Source organism: Hyperolius riggenbachi, chromosome 7 (genome assembly GCF_040937935.1).
Source record: "Hyperolius riggenbachi isolate aHypRig1 chromosome 7, aHypRig1.pri, whole genome shotgun sequence".
In the NCBI taxonomy this organism is placed as follows: Eukaryota; Metazoa; Chordata; class Amphibia; order Anura; family Hyperoliidae; genus Hyperolius; species Hyperolius riggenbachi.
In genome coordinates, this window is record NC_090652.1 from 90,034,669 (window position 1) to 90,057,309 (window position 22,641).

General features: G+C 46.6%; 1 protein-coding gene across 2 annotated transcripts in view; it reads right to left on the bottom strand.

Annotated features, from left to right (window-relative positions):
* GRID2IP (Grid2 interacting protein) overlaps window positions 1-22,641 on the bottom strand; it is a 300,286-nt gene that overhangs the window by 214,871 nt on the left and 62,774 nt on the right. The window contains exons 3-4 of one of the 2 annotated variants that reach the window (XM_068244296.1): window positions 21,801-21,941; window positions 16,935-17,518 (exon numbers count right to left, since the gene is read on the bottom strand). In XM_068244296.1, the coding sequence (XP_068100397.1) occupies window positions 16,935-17,518; window positions 21,801-21,870 (654 nt within the window). In that variant the 5' untranslated portion in view covers window positions 21,871-21,941. The remainder of the gene's footprint in view (window positions 1-16,934; window positions 17,519-21,800; window positions 21,942-22,641) is intronic. The other variant, XM_068244297.1, reaches the window with a different exon arrangement.

Sequence of the window (22,641 nt, forward strand, 5' to 3'; positions counted from 1 at the left end):
CTGCCACCAATCTGAATGCATTTTGTGGGGAAATCTAATTGCATTTTGTGGAGAAATCTGCAGCCAATCTGAATGCATTTTGTGGGGAAATATGCTGCCAATCTGATTGCTTTTTGTGGGGGAAAATGCTGCCAATCTGATTGCATTTTGTGGGGAAATCTGATTGCATTTTGTGGAGAAATCTGCCGCCAATCTGAATGCATTTTGTGGGGAAATCTGCCACCAATCTGATTGCTTTTTGTGGGGAAATCTGATTGCATTTTGTGGAGAAATCTGCCGCCAATCTGATTGCATTTTGGGGTCAAATATGCCACCAATCTGATTGCATTTTGTGGGGAAATCTGCCGACAATCTGATTGCATTTTGTGGGGAAATCTGCCGCCAATCTGAATGCATTTTGTGTGGAAATCTGCCGCCAATCTAATTGCATTTTGTGGAGAAATCTGCTGCCAATCTGATTGCATTTTGTGCGGAAATCTGACTGCATTTTGTGGAGAAATCTGCCACCAATCTGATTGCATTTTGTGGTGAAATCTGATTGCATTTTGTGGAGAAATCTGCCGCCAATCTGAATGCATTTTGTGGGGAAATCTGTTGCCAATGTAATTGCATTTTGTGGGGAAATCTGCCGCCAATCTGACTGCATTTTGTGGGGAAATCTGATTGCATTTTGTGGAGAAATCTGCCGCCAATCTGAATGCATTTTGTGGGGAAATCTGCCACCAATCTGAATGCATTTCGTGGGGAAATCTGTCGCCAATCTAATTGTATTTTGTGTGGAAATCTGCTGCCAATCTGATTGCATTTTGCAGGGAAATCTGATTGCATTTTGTGTAGAAATCTGCCGCCAATCTGAATGCATTTTGTGGGGATATCTGCCGCCAATCTGCATTTTGTGGGGATATCTGCCGCCAATCTGATTGCATTTTGTCAGGAAATCTGCTGCCATTTGACTACTTGATAAATTATCATGAGGCATGTAACTACTTGATTATTTTATCTAAAATGTATCTGGTCGGACCTAATCTCTGTGAATAACACCACTACTTATTTTTGGGTTTTGTTTTTTTCTAAGTCTGCCCATGACCCATCATGACCACGCCCATGTTCCAGTGTGTGGTGACACCCATTTATTTTTTGCTACGGCGCACCGCATGTGGACATATCCCTATTGGAGACTGTCCTCAGAAGTGCTCACAATCTATTCCCTACCATAATCATGCAAAATTTCTAGAGTACATGTGTATGTGAGCCCAAAATGGGGAGCGGGGGGGAGGAGGAGAGGGGATCAGAGGGGGGGCCCAAGGCTGAAACCTTCTTGGTGGGCCCTTAGTGTCCCAGTCCGACCCTACCCCTCGGTATAGGTAGCCAAAGGTCTGGGTTCCTGTATAGGTTATATAGTTATTTGGGTTGAAAAAAGACATAAGTCTATCGAGTTCACCCGGAAAATAAAGTACAATACTAGCCTGTACCTTCACATATCTCTGTTGATCCAGAGAAAGATGAAAAACTATTACAAGGCATGGTCCAACTAGCCCCAAAATGGGAAAAAAATCCTTCCCGACTCCAGGTGGCAATCAGATAAAATCCCTGGATCAACACGACTGGGCATTACCTAGTAATTATAGCCATGGATGTTTTTCAACACAAGGAAAGCATCTAAGTTCCCCTTAAAGAGACTCCGTAACAAAAATTGCATCCTGTTTTTTATCATCCTACAAGTTCCAAAAGCTATTCTAATGTGTTCTGGCTTACTGTAGCACTTTCTACTATAACAGTCTCTGTAATAAATCAATGTATCTTTCCCCTGTCAGACTTGTCGGCCTGTGTCTGGAAGGCTGCCAAGTTCTTCAGTGTTGTGCTTCTGTGATGAATCTCCCCCCTCCAGGCCCCTCTCTGCACACTGCCTGTGTGTTATTTACTTCTCTCTGCTCTATTATCTTTTACAAGCTGGATAAATCGTCCTCTGAGCTGGCTGGGCTTTCACATACTGAGGATTACAGACAAGGGCAAAGCTGTTTGCAAGAAGAAAAGAGCAGCCTGAAACTTCAGTGCATGAGAGCAGAAGGGGGAAAGAAACACACAATGATCTCTTGAGATACAAAAGGAAGGGTGTATATAGCCTGCTTGTGTATGGATGTATTTTCTATGTGTGGACATGCTGTACATCAACCTACTTCCTGTTTTGGTGGCCATTTTGTTTGTTTATAAACAAACTTTTTAAAACTGTTTTTAACCACTTTTAATGCGGCGGGGAGCGGCGAAATTGTGACAGAGGGTAATAGGTGTTGTCCCCTAATGCACTGGTATGTTTACTTTTGTGCGATTTTAACAATACAGATTCTCTTTAAAGTGAACCAGAGAAGAAGCACCCTCATGTATTTTGCCATATATATCAGTGGGAACATTAGAGAAAACACCTACCCTGCTCTCTGTTTCCTTCTTCACTGCTCAGCTTGCTTCTAATCAGCCCTGATCAAATCCCTGACTGAGCATTCAGTCTGGCTTTGCTCAGAAATCATAGGTGAGTCTGTCTCCTCTGATGTCTTTTCAAGTCCAAGCCTGCTCCTTTCTGGCTCTGCTCAGGAATCATTATAGCTGAGTCAGGGCTGATAAGAAGCAAGCTGAACAGTGAATAATGAAACAGAGAGCTGGGTAGGTGTTTTCTCTAATGTTCCCACTGATATATATGGTAAAATACATGAGGGTGTTTCGTCTCTGGTTCACTTTAAACGCAGATATAGAATTTGCCATTACTACTTCCTGTGGCATTGCATTCCACATTTCAATCACTCTTACTGTAAAGAACCGTTTCCTAAATAAATGGCTAAAACTTTTTTCCTCCATGTGCAGATCATGTCCCCTAGTCCTTTGTAAAGGCCTAGGGACAAAAAGCTCATCCGCCAAGCTTTTATATTGCCCTCTAATGTATCTATACATTTTAATTAGATCTCCTCTAAGGTGTCTTTTCTCCAGACTAAATAAGCCCAGTTTATCTAACCTTTCCTGGTAAGTGAGACCTTCCATCCCTGTGATCAAATTTGTTGCTCATCTCTGCACCTGCTCTAAAACTGCAATATCTTGCCTGTAATGTGGTGCCCAGAAGTTAGTGATGGGCGCACGGGTAGAAAAGTATCCGAATCCATGTTTCTAATTAGGCTTAATTGCCTCAGGTGTGTGCAAGGGGGGACAGAAGATTAACTACCCAGATGTCCGGACGCTTCTACGTGTATCAAACGTTCGCACACGTCCAATGGGACGCGTTCCACGACTCAATAACGCGCACTTCCTCTTTCCGGCCGAAGGAGGAAGAGCATGGTATTGAGTCGTGGAACGGGTCCCATTAGACGCGTGCAAGCGTTTGATACACGTAGAAGCGGCCGGACATCTGGGTAATTAACCCCCAGTCCCCCATGCACACACCTGAGGCAATTAAGCCATTTTTTGTGCTCAAAAGTTAGGTTATCCACAGTGATACAAGCCGATTCCCTCAAAGGTCATAAAACTCCTGTGTTGGTGAAAAAAACACTTGTGAATGCAAGAAACACTTCAATGGATCAAGGCTTGTCTGATATTGTTGATACTGTATGATATTGATCAGTTTATTTTCACTTCAGACTTCGTCTTAACATTGATAAATGTAAGGGCATGTACAGTATATACTCGCGTATAAGCCTAATTTTTCAGCACAAAAATGTGCTGAAAAGTTACCCCCTCGGCTTATATGCAAGTCAGTGGAGCAAAACAGATGGTGGAGCAGGTTTTGTTAATGGCAGAGGAGCGTATGGATTGTGCACTGGTGATCCTGCTCTTACCAGCTTGTGCCCTGCTGTGTCTGTGCCCTCTATCCCCTGCAACATTGTATGCAGCGTGTGCTGCTTTCAAGACTACCTGTGTTCCCTGGCTTGTGGAGCGGAGTGTGCAAGCAATGTGTTAGCGGTGCAATGATCGGGGAATCTTCCTTTGTGGCAATTGCTGTGCCTCATATCTATGACACCATTTAGTGGCTTCTTCAGACACAGCTGTATGATCCTGGGGCATATCTGGCTATGGGGAGGGGGGCTGACTTGTTCTTGGGGAACATCTGGCTACTGTGGCTATATTGGGGAGGGGCTTATACACAAGTCAGAAGTGGGTACCTCGGCTTATACACACGTGGGTTTATATGCGAGTATATATGGTATCTTGGACATATCAGTCACATAACATTACATTATATAAACTAAATGGCATGTGGCTGTGGACATCAGAATTGCAGAAGGACTTACTGGTAGTAATATTAGTTCGTAATTAGTTAAGCCGCTATACTTAACGCCAAGCAGCAGCAGCTACAGCAAATAAAATTCTGGGAAATACTGTAACACCAAGAGATGCTGGTACTACTTCCTCTGTATAAATGCCTTGTGAGGCCACATCTAAAGTATGGAATACAGTTGTTGAGTATCACCCTGTACTAAGGACAGTAAAGATTTAGAACAGGTAAAAAATAGGCAACTAAATTAAACAAAGGAATGGAAGGTCTCACTTACCAATGAAAGTTAGACAAGTGAAGCTTATTTACCTTGGAAACGAGTCATCTAGAAGTGATCTAATTAACATGTATACATTCATTCAAGGGCAATATAAAGACTTTGCAAATTAGTTTATATCCCTAGGGCTGTATGAAAAACAAATGGGCAGGAGCTGCATGTGAAGGAAAATATATTTTACCATCGGTTTAGAAAAGGGTTCTTCACAGTAAGAGTGGTTAAGATATGGAATATCTTAAAGTGGACCTAAACTAAGAACTTCTTCTCTGCTCTAAAAGATAAGCAACACCCTAGTAATCTTTAAAGAAAAGCATTTCTTTGTTACAGCTGATACAAATCGTGCAATAAATCTGCAATGTGTTTACTTCCTGCTTTCATGGAAGCAGACATAGGGTTAAAATCCTCGGTTTACAAATTAGCTGCTCTGCCGAGGCAGCCAGCTGAAACAAGTGAGACACCAAACTACAGTTGTGAATAGTCACAGATGAGGGGGAATTAGACAAACTAAACTCTCTAAATACATACAAGGGGCATTTCTCTATTTTCTTTCTGTCTTGTGCAAAGAGTTCAGGTCTGTTTTAAATCAGGAAGAAGCTATGATCAAATTCTAAAACTTTCATTTAAAAAGGGCCGTGGATGCTTTCATTACGGTAAGTTAAAGGGTCGTTCACAGCTAGGATTACTAGGGGTGGTGTGGTTATACCCAGTCAGAGAGATTCTGTCTTTGCAGCCTTCTCTACTGTGAATTGAGGTGCAGTAAAGTTGAAGAGGTTGGACTTGATAGCCACATCTCTTCTTCCAACTTAGATAACCGAGTACCCAGATTGCTCATGATGAAACAGAATCACTAGGATACTAAAAGGTACTGTATATACTCATGTATAAGCCTAATTGTTCAGCATAAAAAATGTGCTGAAAAGTTAACCTCTCGGATTATATGCGAGTCAGTGGAGCAGAAGGAATGGTGGAGCAGGTTTTGTTACTTGCAGAGGAGTGTAAGGATTGTGCAGTAGTGATCCTGTTCTTGCCAGCTGACTCCCTGCTGTGTCCGTGCCCCCCATCCCCTGCAACATGGTGTCCAGAGTGCGCTGCTCAACACTACCCGTGTCCCCTGGCTTATGGAGCAGAGTGTGCCAGCAACGTGTCAGCGGTGCAATGATCGGGTTCTTCCTGTGTGGCATTCGCTGTCTCATATCTATGACCCCATCTAGTGGCATCTTAAGACACTACTATCATCCTTGTGGCACATCTGGATATGGGGAGGGGTGCCGACTTGTACTCAGGGCACATCTGGCTACTGTAAAGTGGGGAGGGGGCTTAGACGCGAGTCAATCACTTTTTCCTGGTTTCTGAAGGGAAAGTGGGTACCTTGGCTTATATGTGGGTCGGCTTATATGCTAGTATATATGTAAAAGCACCAAAAAGCCCTATTATAAATAATTAAAAAAAAAGCTATGATAAATTTGCCTTCTTAACCACTTGCCGACCGCCCACTACCTATGGGCGGCAAGGTGGCTCCCCCAGGACCGCGTAACGCCGATCGGCGGTGGCACCTGGGAGACTAATCCGCCGGCATTAGGCTCCGCCCACCCGCCGGCCACTTAGCAGTTGTAAACACCCCGATCTCCCGTTACTAAGTATATAATACACTTTGTTATGTATACAAAGTGTATTATACTGGCTGCCTCCTCCCCTGGTGGTCCCAGTGATCGAGCGACCACCAGGGGAGGAGGCAGCTGTGTATGTAATCACACAAGCATACTGATCCTGCCCTCCCGCCCCCTGATCGCCCACAGCACCCCTCAGAACCCCCCGATCCCCCGCTCAGACATTGTTTGCACCAAATCACCCCCCCCCCCAATCACTCCCTGTCTTTGTCAACGCTAAATTTTAGATTAGGCTCTAATCAGCTCTAATCAGCCCCCTGGGGGCTCCTGATCACCCCCTCACACCCTCAGATCCTCTCCAGACCCCCCCCCCCTGTGTACTGTATACATCTGTTCTCCCCTGTAATCACCCACTGATCACCTATCAATCACCATCAATTACCCCTGTCACCACCTGTCACTGCCAACCATCAGATCAGACCCTAACCTGTGGGCACCTGATCACCCGCCCACACCCTCAGATCGCCCGCAGACCCGCCCTCAGATCACCTCACTCGTGTTAACAGTTAGGCCAGTTATTTAGCTAGGGCCCTTCGTTGGGTAGTTAGCGTCAGTTAGCACCCAGCCCACCACACTGCAGTCACTAATTAGTTGCTGATTAGCATCATCACTGTCGCTAATCAGCATTGCTACTATATAGTATCTGTAAGTGATCATTACTGATCACAGTCAGATCTATATTAGGGTCACTAGGATACACTAAAAACGCAGTGTTTGACCGATCAGGACTAATCGTTCGCCTGCACTTGCGTTCAGCCCGCCCCACCACAGTGACAGAATTTTTTCTGATCACTGCAAAAAAATACTGTACAATAGCTGTGGCGCTGTAAAGATCAGTTTTGATTTTTTTTTAATCAAAACTCAGTGACCACAGCTTTCTACTTCACAAGTACTCCCTTTTACTAGGTAGGTGCTCTTTTTCCTGGGTAGTCTCGGAGGAATACCCCCTAAATTTAGCAGTCCACCATGGCAAAAAAAGGGTATTCCGCAGAAGAGGCCGCCGAGATTCTGGCCCAGTGGGGTGACTGCGATTGGGAAGCTTTATCCGACGAATCATCCGGGTCAGAGTACGAACCGGTGAACAGCAATGGCTCTCTGATCGATAGAAATGACGAGGTTGAGGTCCCGGCTAGAGCCATGCGTACCACACCCCATGTCACTGGACCGCAGGTGGCGCAGCATCAGACTCAAGGGCAACAGAGTGGTGCTAGCGCTGATCCGAGTTTTCTTGGTGAGGCATGCACCAGCAGTGTAGCATCTCCTGGACCTAGCGCCAGTACTAACATAGACCCTGGTGAAGTGGCGAGCACCAGCATGGTAGTAGAAACTGGTTCGGTGGCACGTGCATTAAGACCCGAGTCGCAGCCACCAGCAAAACGGGTCCGTACTACCCATAGTCTCCAAGAGGTGCTGGCAAATCCCAATAGGCAATCCCCTGGTTCCGCAGCACCCGTACTGCCCCCTTTCACCGCCCAGTCTGGAGTCCGAGTGGAGACAGATAATCAAGGATCGGCCCTACACTTTTTTCATCTGTTCTGCACCGTGCATCACTAAGACTTAATTGTGGCTGAGACCAACAGTTATGCCACACAATACGCAATCGTCAATCCGAGAAGCTACCATGCCCAGCCCCACTCCAAGTTTCCAAACTTAACATTTTTTGGGCCTTCTCCTTAACATGGGTCTAGTAAAAAAGAATGTATTGCGGTCTTATTGGTCTCCGCACTCAATACATTACATGCCCATTTTCTCTGCTGCCATGTCCAGGTCACGATTTGAGAACATCCTGCGCTTCCTGCACTTCAGTGCCAATACAACCTGTCATCTAAGAGGCCACCCTGCTTATGACCGGTTCCACAAAATTCAGCCCCTCATAGACCACCTGTCATCAAAATTTGCAGATGCTTATACCCCTGAAGAGTCATTTTGAGGCATTTGGTTACTCCTCACAGTTTTGGGCACCTAAAATGCCAGGGCAGTATAGGAACCCCACAAGTGACCCCATTTTAGAAAGAAGACACCCCCAGGTGTTCCATTAGGTGTATGGTGAGTTCATAGAAGATTTTATTTTGTCACAAGTTAGTGGAAAATGACACTTTGTGAAAAAAAACAATAAAGATCAATTTCCGCTAACTTGTGACAAAAAATAAAATCTTCTATGAACTCACCATACAACTAATGGAATACCTTGGGGTGTCTTCTTTCTAAAATGGGGTCACTTGTGGGGTTCCTATACTGCCCTGGTATTTTAGGGGCCCTAAACCGTAAGGAGTAGTCTGGAAACCAAATGCCTCAAAATGACCTGTGAAATCCTAAAGGTACTCATTGGACTTTGGGACCCTTAGCGCACCTAGGCTGCAAAAAAGTGCCACACGTGTGGTATCGCCGTACTCAGGAAGTAGTATAATCTGTTTTGGGTTGTATTTTTACACATACCCATGCTGGGTGGGAGAAATATCTCTGTAAATGGACAACTTTGTTTAAAAAAAAAAAATCAAAAAAATTCTCATTTACAGAGATATTTCTCCCACCTAGCATGGGTATGTATAAAAATACACCCCAAAACACATTATACTACTTCTCCTGAGAACAGCGATACCACATGTGTGAAGAAACTTCTGTTGTTATCTATGCAAAACAGCTTCTCTGAGCTCTCCGGCCCAACTTGGGTCAGAGATAGTCCTATTTTCCGAAGCACTTCTACATCAAAGAAACACCAAGAGGCAGCTTCAGATAAAGTTTTACTGCAGGAAAGCTCAAAGGGTCATTAGCTCTGCTCTGTTTCATGGTTTAAAATACAGACTATGGTTTGTAATTGCAAATGTGACAGAAAAAAAAGCTATATACCGTAGCTGAAAATTAAAATATGAGACCTTTTTCTTTGCTACTAATGTTCTACTAATCATCTGTGCGACACATACAATTCAATATATCATGAGGGTTTTTTTTCACTTCTGTGTCACTTTAAAAAGTATTTGCAATTGTTCAGCTTCGGCTTCTTTTACACTGCAAATCGCAATTTCCGATTTCCTATTCCGATTCTCGCTGGATGCCAGCAAAACAAGAAGAACCAAGCAGGACTTTTAATCACATCAAAATTGGAATTCACACATCCAAACCTGCTGCGATGCAAAGTGTGCCTAGGCCTACATATTCTAGTTCTACGGAGCCATAAAGCCAGATACAAATCCAGAATACGTAGGCCTAGGCACTAGGCCTACATGTTCTACAGAGCCATAAAGCCAGGCACACATCCATAACCGATGCGGTGCAAAGTGTGCCTAGGCCTACATATTCTACAGAGCCATAAAGCCAGGCACACATCCATAACCGCTGCGGAAAAAAGTGTGCCTAGGCCTACATATTCTACAGAGCCATACAGCCAGGCACACATCCAGAACCGCTGCGGTGCAAAGTGTGCCTAGGCCTACATATTCTACGGAGCCATACAGCCAGGCACACATCCAGAACCGCTGCGATGCAAAGTGTGCCTAGGCCTACATATTCTACAGAGCCATACAGCTAGGCACACATCCAGGACTGCTGCGGTGCAAGGTGTGCCTAGGCCTACATATTCTACAGAGCCATACAGCCAGACACACATCCAGAACCGCTGCGGTGCAAAGTGTGCCTAGGCCTACATATTCTACAGAGCCATACAGCCAGACACACATCCAGAACCGCTGCGGTGCAAGGTGTGCCTAGGCATACATATTCTACAGAGCCATACAGCCAGACACACATCCAGAACCGCTGCGGTGCAAAGTATGCCTAGGCCTACATATTCTACAGAGCCATACAGCCAGGCACACATCCAGAACTGCTGCGGTGCAAAGTGTGCCTAGGCCTACATATTCTACAGAGCCATACAGCCAGGCACACATCCATAACCACTGCGATGCAAAGTGTGCCTAGGCCTACATATTCTACAGAGCCATACAGCCAGGCACACATCCAGAACCGCTGCGGTGCAAAGTGTGCCTAGGCCTACATATTCTACAGAGCCATAAAGCCAGACACACATCCATAACCGCTGCGATGCAAAAGGGGCCTAGGCCTACATATTCTACAGAGCCATACAGCCAGGCACACATCCAGAACCGCTGCGATGCAAAGTGTGCCTAGGCCTACATATTCTACAGAGCCATACAGCCAGGCACACATCCAGGACCGCTGCAGTGCAAGGTGTGCCTAGGCCTACATATTCTACAGAGCCATACAGTAAGATACACATCCAGAACCGCTGCGGTGCAAAGTGTGCCTAGGCCTACATATTCTACAGAGCCATACAGCCAGACACACATCCAGAACCGCTGCGGTGCAAGGTGTGCCTAGGCCTACATATTCTACAGAGCCATACAGCCAGACACACATCCAGAACTGCTGCGATGCAAAGTGTGCCTAGGCCTACATATTCTACGGAGCCATACAGCCAGGCACACATCCAGAACCGCTGCGATGCAAAGTGTGCCTAGGCCTACATATTCTACAGAGCCATACAGCCAGGCACACATCCAGAACCGCTGCAATGCAAAGTGTGCCTAGGCCTACATATTCTACAGAGCCATACAGCCAGGCACACATCCAGGACTGCTGCGGTGCAAGGTGTGCCTAGGCCTACATATTCTGCAGAGCCATACAGCCAGACACACATCCAGAACCGCTGCGGTGCAAAGTGTGCCTAGGCCTACATATTCTACAGAGCCATACAGCCAGACACACATCCAGAACCGCTGCGGTGCAAGGTGTGCCTAGGCATACATATTCTACAGAGCCATACAGCCAGACACACATCCAGAACCGCTGCGATGCAAAGTATGCCTAGGCCTACATATTCTACAGAGCCATACAGCCAGGCACACATCCAGAACCGCTGCGATGCAAAGTGTGCCTAGGCCTACATATTCTACAGGGCCATACAGCCAGGCACACATCCAGAACCGCTGCGATGCAAAGTGTACCTAGGCCTACATATTCTACAGAGCCATACAGCTTGACACACATCCAGAACCGCTGCGGTGCAAGGTGTGCCTAGGCATACATATTCTACAGAGCCATACAGCCAGACACACATCCAGAACCGCTGCGATGCAAAGTATGCCTAGGCCTACATATTCTACAGAGCCATACAGCCAGGCACACATCCAGAACCGCTGCGGTGCAAAGTGTGCCTAGGCCTACATATTCTACAGAGCCATAAAGCCAGGCACAGATCCATAACCACTGCGATGCAAAGTGTGCCTAGGCCTACATATTCTACAGAGCCATACAGCCAGCCACACATCCAGAACCGCTGCGGTGCAAAGTGTGCCTAGGCCTACATATTCTACAGAGCCATACAGCCAGACACACATCCTGAACCGCTGCGATGCAAAGTATGCCTAGGCCTACATATTCTACGGAGCCATACAGCCAGACACACATCCAGAACCGCAGCGGTGCAAGGTGTGCCTAGGTCTACATATTCTACAGAGCCATACAGCCAGACACACATCCAGAACCGCTGCGATGCAAAGTGTGCCTAGGCCTACATATTCTACGGAGCCATACAGCCAGGCACACATCCAGAACCGCTGCGATGCAAAGTGTGCTTAGGCCTACATATTCTACAGAGCCATACAGCCAGGCACAGATCCAGAACCGCTGCGATGCAAAGTGTGCCTAGGCCTACATATTCTACAGAGCCATACAGCCAGGCACACAGTCAGGACCGCTGCGATGCAAAGTGTGCCTAGGCCTACATATTCTACAGAGCCATACAGCCAGACACACATCCAAAACCGCTGCGATGCAAAGTGTGCCTAGGCCTACATATTCTACAGAGCCATACAGCCAGGCACAGATCCAGAACCGCTGCGATGCAAAGTGTGCCTAGGCCTACATATTCTACAGAGCCATACAGCCAGGCACACATCCAGGACCCCTGCGGTGCAAGGTGTGCCTAGGCCTACATATTCTACAGAGCCATACAGCCAGGCACACATCCAGAACCGCTGCGATGCAAAGTGTGCTTAGGCTACATATTCTACAGAGCCATACAGCCAGACACACATCCAGAACCCCTGCGATGCAAAGTGTGCCTAGGCCTACATATTCTACGCATCCATACAGCCAGGCACAGATCCAGAACCGCTGCGATGCAAAGTGTGCCTAGGCCTACATATTCTACAGAGCCATACAGCCAGACACACATCCAGAACCGCTGCGGTGCAAAGTGTGCCTAGGCCTACATATTCTACAGAGCCATACAGCCAGACACACAACCAGAACCGCTGCGATGCAAGGTGTGCCTAGGCCTACATATTCTACAGAGCCATACAGCCAGGCACACATCCAGGACCCCTGCGGTGCAAGGTGTGCCTAGGCCTACATATTCTACAGAGCCATACAGTCAGACACACATCCAGAACCGCTGCGATGCAAAGTGTGCTTAGGCTACATATTCTACAGAGCCATACAGCCAGACACACATCCAGAACCCCTGCGATGCAAAGTGTGCCTAGGCCTACATATTCTACGCATCCATACAGCCAGGCACACATCCAGAACTGCTGCGATGCAAAGTGTGCCTAGGCCTACATATTCTACAGAGCCATACAGCCAGACACACATCCAGAACCGCTGCGGTGCAAAGTGTGCCTAGGCCTACATATTCTACAGAGCCATACAGCCAGACACACAACCAGAACCGCTGCGATGCAAGGTGTGCCTAGGCCTACATATTCTACAGAGCCATACAGCCAGCCACACATCCAGAACCGCTGCGGTGAAAAGTGTGCCTAGGCCTACATATTCTACAGAGCCATACAGCCAGACACACATCCAGAACCGCTGCGATGCAAAGTATGCCTAGGCTTACATATTCTACGGAGCCATACAGCCAGGCACACATCCAGAACCGCTGCGATGCAAAGTATGCCTAGGCCTACATATTCTACAGAGCCATACAGCCAGACACACATCCAGAACCGCTGCGATGCAAAGTGTGCCTAGGCCTACATATTCTACAGAGCCATACAGCCAGGCACAGATCCAGAACCGCTGCGATGCAAAGTGTGCCTAGTCCTACATATTCTACAGAGCCATACAGCCAGGCACACATCCAGGACCCCTGCGGTGCAAGGTGTGCCTAGGCCTACATATTCTACAGAGCCATACAGTCAGACACACATCCAGAACCGCTGCGATGCAAAGTGTGCTTAGGCTACATATTCTACAGAGCCATACAGCCAGACACACATCCAGAACCCCTGCGATGCAAAGTGTGCCTAGGCCTACATATTCTACCCATCCATACAGCCAGGCACACATCCAGAACCGCTGCGATGCAAAGTGTGCCTAGGCCTACATATTCTACAGAGCCATACAGCCAGACACACATCCAGAACCGCTGCGGTGCAAAGTGTGCCTAGGCCTACATATTCTACAGAGCCATACAGCCAGACACACAACCAGAACCGCTGCGATGCAAGGTGTGCCTAGGCCTACATATTCTACAGAGCCATACAGCCAGCCACACATCCAGAACCGCTGCGGTGAAAAGTGTGCCTAGGCCTACATATTCTACAGAGCCATACAGCCAGACACACATCCAGAACCGCTCCGATGCAAAGTATGCCTAGGCTTACATATTCTACGGAGCCATACAGCCAGGCACACATCCAGAACCGCTGCGATGCAAAGTATGCCTAGGCCTACATATTCTACAGAGCCATACAGCCAGGCACACATCCAAAACCCGCTGCGATGCAAAGTGTGCCTAGGCCTACATATTCTACAGGGCCATACAGCCAGGCACACATCCAGAACCGCTGCGATGCAAAGTGTGCCTAGGCCTACATATTATACAGAGCCATAAAGCCAGGCACACATCCATAACCGCTGCGGAAAAAAGTGTGCCTAGGCCTACATATTCTACAGAGCCATACAGCCAGGCACACATCCAGAACCGCTGCGGTGCAAAGTGTGCCTAGGCCTACATATTCTACAGAGCCATACAGCCAGACACACATCCAGAACCGCTGCGGTGCAAAGTGTGCCTAGGCCTACATATTCTACGGAGCCATACAGCCAGGCACACATCCAGAACCGCTGCGATGCAAAGTGTGCCTAGGCCTACATATTCTACAGAGCCATACAGCCAGCCACACATCCAGAACCGCTGCGGTGCAAAGTGTGCCTAGGCCTACATATTCTACAGAGCCATACAGCCAGACACACATCCAGAACCGCTGCGATGCAAAGTATGCCTAGGCCTACATATTCTACAGAGCCATACAGCCAGACACACATCCAGAACCGCTGCGGTGCAAAGTGTGCCTAGGCCTACATATTCTACAGAGCCATAAAGCCAGGCACACATCCATAACCACTGCGATGCAAAGTGTGCCTAGGCCTACATATTCTACAGAGCCATACAGCCAGACACACATCCAGAACCGCTGCGGTGCAAGGTGTGCCTAGGCCTACATATTCTACAGAGCCATACAGCCAGACACACATCCAGAACCGCTGCAATCCAAAGTGTGCCTAGGCCTACATATTCTACGGAGCCATACAGCCAGGCACACATCCAGAACCGCTGCGATGCAAAGTGTGCCTAGGCATACATATTCTACAGAGCCATACAGCCAGGCACACATCCAGAACCCCTGCGATGCAAAGTGTGCCTAGGCCTACATATTCTACAGAGCCATACAGCCAGGCACACATCCAGGACTGCTGTGCTGCAAAGTGTGACTAGGCCTGCATATTCTACAGAGCCATACAGCCAGATACACATCCAGAACCGCTGAGGTGCAAAGTGGGCCTAGGCCTACATATTCTACAGAGCCATACAGCCAGACACACATCCAAAACCGCTGCGGTGCAAGGTGTGCCTAGGCCTACATATTCTACAGAGCCATACAGCCAGACACACATCCAGAACCGCTGCGATGCAAAGTGTGCCCAGGCCTACATATTCTAAAGAGCCATACAGCCAGGCACAGATCCAGAACCGCTGCGATGCAAAGTGTGCCTAGGCCTACATATTCTACAGAGCCATACAGCCAGGCACACATCCAGGACCGCTGCGGTGCAAGGTGTGCCTAGGCCTACATATTCTACAGAGCCATACAGTCAGACACACATCCAGAACCGCTGCGATGCAAAGTGTGCTTAGGCTACATATTCTACAGAGCCATACAGCCAGACACACATCCAGAACCCCTGCGATGCAAAGTGTGCCTAGGCCTACATATTCTACGCATCCATACAGCCAGGCACACATCCAGAACCGCTGCAATGCAAAGTGTGCCTAGGCCTACATATTCTACAGAGCCATACAGCCAGACACACATCCAGAACCGCTGCGGTGCAAAGTGTGCCTAGGCCTACATATTCTACAGAGCCATACAGCCAGACACACAACCAGAACCGCTGCGATGCAAGGTGTGCCTAGGCCTACATATTCTACAGAGCCATACAGCCAGCCACACATCCAGAACCGCTGCGGTGCAAAGTGTGCCTAGGCCTACATATTCTACAGAGCCATACAGCCAGACACACATCCAGAACCGCTGCGATGCAAAGTATGCCTAGGCCTACATATTCTACAGAGCCATACAGCCAGTCACACATCCAGAACCGCTGCGATGCAAAGTGTGCCTAGGCCTACATATTCTACAGGGCCATACAGCCAGACACACATCCAGAACCGCTGCGATGCAAAGTGTGCCTAGGCCTACATATTCTACAGAGCCATACAGCCAGATACACATCCAGAACCACTGCGGTGCAAAGTGTGCCTAGGCCTACATATTCTACAGAGCCATACAGCCAGACACACATCCAGAACCGCTGCGGTGCAAGGTGTGCCTAGGCCTACATATTCTACAGAGCCATACTAATCCAACATGCATACAGCTGTTTTGGAGTTATTGCTCCTCATCAGTGCAAGGCATGAATTAATAAACAACTACATTTTTTCCTGGATGTAGATACAGGCTAATGTAAGTAGAGAATTGTATAGAACATGAACAAAGTTTTTGTTTTTTCTTATGGCTACTCAAGTCCATTTTTTAAGATTTTGGCCAAATCTTTCCTCCTCCCTACCCACAGTATGTCTCTGTAATGAAATAATTACACCGAATAAAACTATTTTACTTGCAATTTGCTCAGGACTAGAAAAACACTTACGCCTGAGATTGGACTATAATTACGCCTCAGCAGCAGTAATTCATTCAATTAGACTCATTTGTTTATGGATAAGCTTTCTCTTCAGCTCTGTATGGTCCTTTTAGCAATTTTCCGGTTTATTCTACTTGCAGAAAGCCTAACTTTTCTATAAGGAATCTCATCCAGAGAGGAATAGTGAGAGAAGAGGCAGACAGATGGTTGGGCATCCTGACGGACATTCCCTGAGATGATTTATAGTAATTCATAAACAGATGTGAAGCGCTGGTTAGATGAGGGTCCTCCTGTGAGTTGGGTCATGGCCCGTAATCGATTTCATACAGCAATACTATTATTACATTAGTATTTGTTTCACACATTATTGAATTGCGTGGAAATACTACACTTTCTGGCGCACCAGGTGTTTTCTGTTTCCTATCCAGGTTACAGAGATTCATCACTTTCATTGACCGGACACCCCTCAGCATCAAGATGTTGGCTGCCCGCTCATTCCTGGTATCACAGATAAACTTGAAAAAGACCAGAGAAATCTGCTGTACTGCAAAAAATTTATATTACTTACCTTGTGGTGAAATTCCTGAGCTTTCAATCTTTGCACTTGGCTTGTGGTTTCTGATCCCCGCCCACTGGCACTGTAGACCCTGCTGTGTCGTTGTCTGCGTCCAATACACAGAATGCCCAGACGGAGGACGTCTTCTCCACTTGACTTAATCAGCTGGGTGGCCTCTGATAGGTCTGTTACAAGAACACCATTGATCTCTAGGAGGTAATCTCCAGCTTTGACCCCAGCATATGAGGCTGGAGAGCCGGGAACCACACTGTCCACCACCAGGGGTCTCCCTCCAGTCAGAGTGAAGCCAATCTCTTCCTGGGCCTTTCTGGTTACTTCCACATTTTGGACCCTTGAAATGACCCCTATACTTGGAGGTGCATTTTGACACTGCCGTGCAAGCTGTATCAGCGATTCGCAGTTCAGGGAAGACACCGGCCTTCCCTCTACTTCCAGAATCTGGTCTCCAGGCTGTAGTCCTGCTACATGAGCGCTGCTTCCGGGGTCCACACACAGGATATAGCAGGGGCCTGTGCCACCCAGCCCAAAGCCAAACGCCTCTGGCCAGCCTTCATTGGTGACTGGCATTGATGCAACTGCAAAATAAAGTGAAAATTTACACTAAGAAAATCAGTACAGTGAAAATCACTACACATGATGCGATCTGTTGTTCGGCTCGTAAGCGACTGAAAAACTTCAATGATCCCACTAATGTCATCAATAAGTTGTAAATCAGGATGATAACATTTATTGGCTAACTTAAAGCAGCAGGGTCAGCCATACTATGTCAGGAATAAAAAACACATATATAAGTAGATAAATACTATAGACACATATAAAAGATCTAATTACATAACAGATGTATTGTATTGTCCATGTTTTGATTTCAGTGAATTTTATATAATAAATGAAGAGTATTCTGTTCCTGGCAGTCTCCATGTCTTTTTCCAACAAGCTGAAGCTTAATCCTGATGTCATTTCTTCCCTTAGTTCTCCTCCAATCTGCTGTATCATTCTGGCTTGCTTTCTAACCAAGTGTGAGCACAAGATCAGATTTCAGCCAAGCCTGTCACACTGCAGTGTGCTCAGCCCAATCAGTGAGGAGCAGGAATGTGGGAGGAGAGATGACAAGCTTCCCTCTCTCATATCTTCGGCATCAGTGAGAGAATAAAGCCTGGGTAACTGAGATAACATAATTACAGTTTAGACATTTCTGAATAGATTGGAGAGTTTGCACTGGAGGGTGAAATTCCTGGCAGCATTATTAGGCGCCCATTCACAATAGAAAATAGGTTAGTGCTGCTGTTTTGCACGGGTGATTTCACCGCGATTAACGCAGTAAAATCACTGGACACTCTCGCGATTCTCGACAATCGCGATCAGTGCTTAAGTACTGTACCGCAATCACTCGAGAATCACAGCAAAATTCTGCAGGCAACACGTTACGCTATTGCTGTTAATCGCTGAACGCCCACGATCAGAGGCAATCGCAGCAGTGAAATCACTGCAATCTCTATATGTAATTTCCCTGTGTCCCTGCGTCCTGTTTTGCCCGTGTCAGTGCTTTTTTTGCACTGTGCATGTGCAGGGAAGGACGCAGAGACACTCAAGAGTGCCGGGGGGGGGGGGGGGGGGTAGGGGAATGATGGGCGGCAGCGGAGGACGGGTCCCAAAGGGGGGCGGGCCTGTGAGCGCGGTGTCCGTGGGTGCGCCCATGGTGGGCGGGTACGCGCGCATGTGCGGCGCCCGGCTAAGCCAAAAAGATAGACCAGTGCTGGGGAGGGGGCACGGCCCCAGCCTAGCGCCTGTTTTTAAATGGGCCTTAGGCCTAGTATAGTTATAATTGTGCTAGCGCTTTAAAAAGCTCTAGGACTTCGGCGATTAGCGGGAATCACTCTCTAATCGCCCTAGCGTGAATGGGCCCTTACACAGTGCTGTGTTTAAATGGAATTTGATTTTGTGGCTGACAATCCCGCTTTAAAATTTTTTTTTAAAAAAAAGCTTTTGGCTAATAAGCCTTCTTCAGACCCTAATCCTGTATGCCGTTCAGGAATAGGGTTCTGTAGAAGGCTTACTAGCTGAGAGTAAAGTTAGCCAATAAACGGCATCATTCTGATTCACAACTTCTTGCTTTTACCAATGCTAACATGGTACAATTCTCTACTGCTTTACTTAAAGAGAATCTGTATTGTTAAAATCACACAAAAGTAAACATACCAGTGCGTTAGGGGACATCTCTTATTACCCTCTGTCACAATTTCGCCGCTCCCCGCCGCATTAAAAGTGGTTAAAAACAGTTTTTAAAAGTTTGTTTATAAACAAACAAAATGGACACCAAAACAGGAAGTAGGTTGATGTACAGTATGTCCACACATAGAAAATACATCCATACACAAGCAGGCTGTATACAGCCTTCCTTTTGAATCTCAAGCGATCATTTGTGTGTTTCTTTCCCCCTGCATCTCTCATGCACTGAAGTTTCAGGCTGCTCTTTTCTTCCTGCAAACAGCTTTGCCCTTGTCTGTAATTCCTCACTATGTGAAAGCCCAGCCAGCTCAGAGGACGATTTATCCAGCTTGTAAAAGATAAGAGAGAAGAGAGAAGCTGCTCTAATCTAAATAACACACAGGCAGTGTGCATAGAGGGGCCTGGAAGGGGGAGTTCATAGCAGAACCACAACACTGAAGAACTTGGCAACCTTCCAGACACAGGCCTGACAAGTCTGACAAGAGAGAGATAAGTTGATTTATTACAGAGACAGTGATAGTATAAAGTGCTGCAGTAAGCCAGAACACATTAGAATAGCTTTTGGAACTTGTAGGATGATAAAAAACAGGATGGAATTTTTGTTACGGAGTCTCTTTAAGTATCACACACCTCAGACTCAGGTTAACGCAAGTTCAAATGCCAGTTAACAGTGAGTTCAAAAGTAGATAGAATATTTGTTAAAGACTGAAAACAATGTAGCATTTAATTACTACCAACATCATACCAGCACACAAAAAATGCTTTAAAGAGAAACTGTGACCAAGAATTGAACTTCATCTCAATCAGTGGGTGATACCCCCTTCCCCATGAGAAATCTTTACCTTTTCTCAAACGGATCATCAGGGGGCACTGAATTGGCTAATATTGTGGTGAAATCTCTCCCACAGTGTGATGTCAGGACCATGGTCCTGACAGTTTCCTGTCTGTGAACCTTTTTGCATTGTGGGAAATGACAGCTGTTTCCAACTGCCAAAAATGCATCATCTCCTTCCACTGACGTCACCAGCCAGCAAAAAAAATGTCACCATATGATAAATGTCACAAAGTAAATAAGGGAGAGGAAAGATTTTACAATAGGCAAACACTGACTAAATCATTTATACATAATTATTGTAAAAATGAAGCACTTTTGGCTGATCTCGCCACTCTCTCCCCGCCACAGTTCACTCGCCCTGCTGTCTATAGGACAGCAGAGCTCTGTGAGCCAGTCAGGAGCCGCTTTCATTGGCTCACATTGATGGACGGGGTCAGGAGAAAATTAATGCAGCTCCTGACCGGCGCACAGAGCTCGGCTGTCATAGTGACTGCAGAGAGAGGGGCCTGCGGTGTGTGCAGAGAGCGGCGAGATCGGTGGTAATGGTGGGTATATGCAACAATTCGTCGGTGAGCGCCAGTTTGTGGTACCAACAGTGTTTGGTCCTTAAGGGGCCAGAGACTGCTGGTACGCAAGGGGTTAAGTATGTAAATCGGGGAGAGGGAAGATTTTACAATGGGAAAGAACAGACTAAATGATATTGTTAAAAATAAGCAATTTTATTCATTAAGCTATATTCAATAAAGTTCCTCTTTAACTCTTCTTCCACTTTGAAGCCACCTCAGGCAAATTTTTATATGCAATTTAAACTTCATGAGCCCTTTCTGAACAATGATACAGTATCACATCTCTTTGAACAAATGACCAAGATGGTCAGTTTTCTTAGTGGAACAAGTCTGTGTGGCCACACTGGCAGGACCAGCTGGAAATATTTTACTTAGTAAAGATGCGTTGTGGCACTAGAGAATCACCCTTCATAAACAGCATATACAACATAAATGGGAATGAACAGGACACGTTTGACACAGTTTTAGAAATAGGCCTTCAAAGCTAATAGTCAGAAGGTCTGCACAGCCCAACTATCATCTAATTTTTTTACATGGCTTTTGTGGACATTTCACACAATCTTCGGCTTAAAAACATCCCACCGTTATGACCCTGTGGCCATGACATCACTTCTATGATGAAGGCATTGGGACTGTCCCTCCCGGAGCAGTGTGGGAAATTGTTAGAGTTGAGAAAAGGACATAGGGGGACAGAGAGAGGCACAGGGGATGGAAGGAAGCACATAGCCGAAAAAAGGGATGGAAAGAGGCATAGAGGGGTCGAACGGGGGGACAGAAGGAGGCAGAGAGGGCCACAGACTGACAAATGGAGGCACAGAGAGGGGGCAGGAAGAGGTACGGGGAGACAGGAAAAGGCTCAGAGGGTGACAAGAGGGTGCACAGGATGACAGGAGGAGGCACAGAGGGATGCAGAATGAAAGGAGATACTGAGGTGCACAGACATATTGGAGGAGGCACAGAGATGGTAAATGGGTCAGAAAGGGACAGTGGCGGCACAAAGGGGAACACTGAGGGCACAGAGGAGGCACAGTGGGAACAAATGTAGCACAAAGGTGTCACAGGGGGGCAGAGATGGCTTAGAGGGGGGGGGGGGAACTGAAATTACATGGAGGCACAGAGCAGGCACAGGGGACAGAGGTAGCACAGCATTTCGACTTGCATACAAATTCAAGTTAAGAACAAACCTACACTCTCTATCTCACTCATTAACCGTGGACTACCTGTACTTACAAAACTGTTTAGCGTGGTCTTTTGGATCCATGAATGACCTCCGTACAGTGAAACCATGCTGATGTTTCATCAGGTAGCTCTGCCACAGTCAGCAATCTCTTCTCGGTCTCTACATATCCCTCTAACAGGCAGTGAATGGATCTAACAGGCAGTGAACGGAGAACATAAACTGGCCACTGAATTCCACAGCCCAGGGTAAAGTACGTAGCTATACAGGAATAATGCAAGAAGCAGCCAACAGCACAGAATGAAAATGCTGCAGCCAAAGCAGTAATAGCTCCCACGTTACAAAGCAGAGCTCAGAGGCGGATTAACAGCTTGGCCAGTTAGTCAGGGGGATAAATAAGCTTAATTAGACAGGAAGTAAATTCTTCAAGACAGTAAACATATCCAGTCACTAATGCTATGTGGCTCAGGCTAGCATAGGATGTAAACATTGCTGGAGATAATGGGCTAGTGTACCATTTGTTCAGCAATCAGTTTAATGGGTGCCGTTAATAAGCTTTCCGCCACACATCTTTTCTATAATTTATTAGAAATCAAATACACATCTTTTCTATAATTTATTAGAAATCAAATAAGAATTAGGACTACAGTGTTCATTTTAGAGCATCCTTTCTACCTGTAATTTAAAGGCTATATTTATTTCATTTCGGTTGCCTGGCAATCACACTGAACTTTAGGCTTCAGCAGTTATTGAAGCTGTGTACACAGCTTAGATTTTCCTTATGTGAGATGATTTGTTTGTGATCTTCCAAGTAAGAACATTAGCATCCTGATGTGGTGACCGGAAATGTGGGTGGCTGAGAAGAGCAGGATCATCCACCAGGCAACCTAGGCA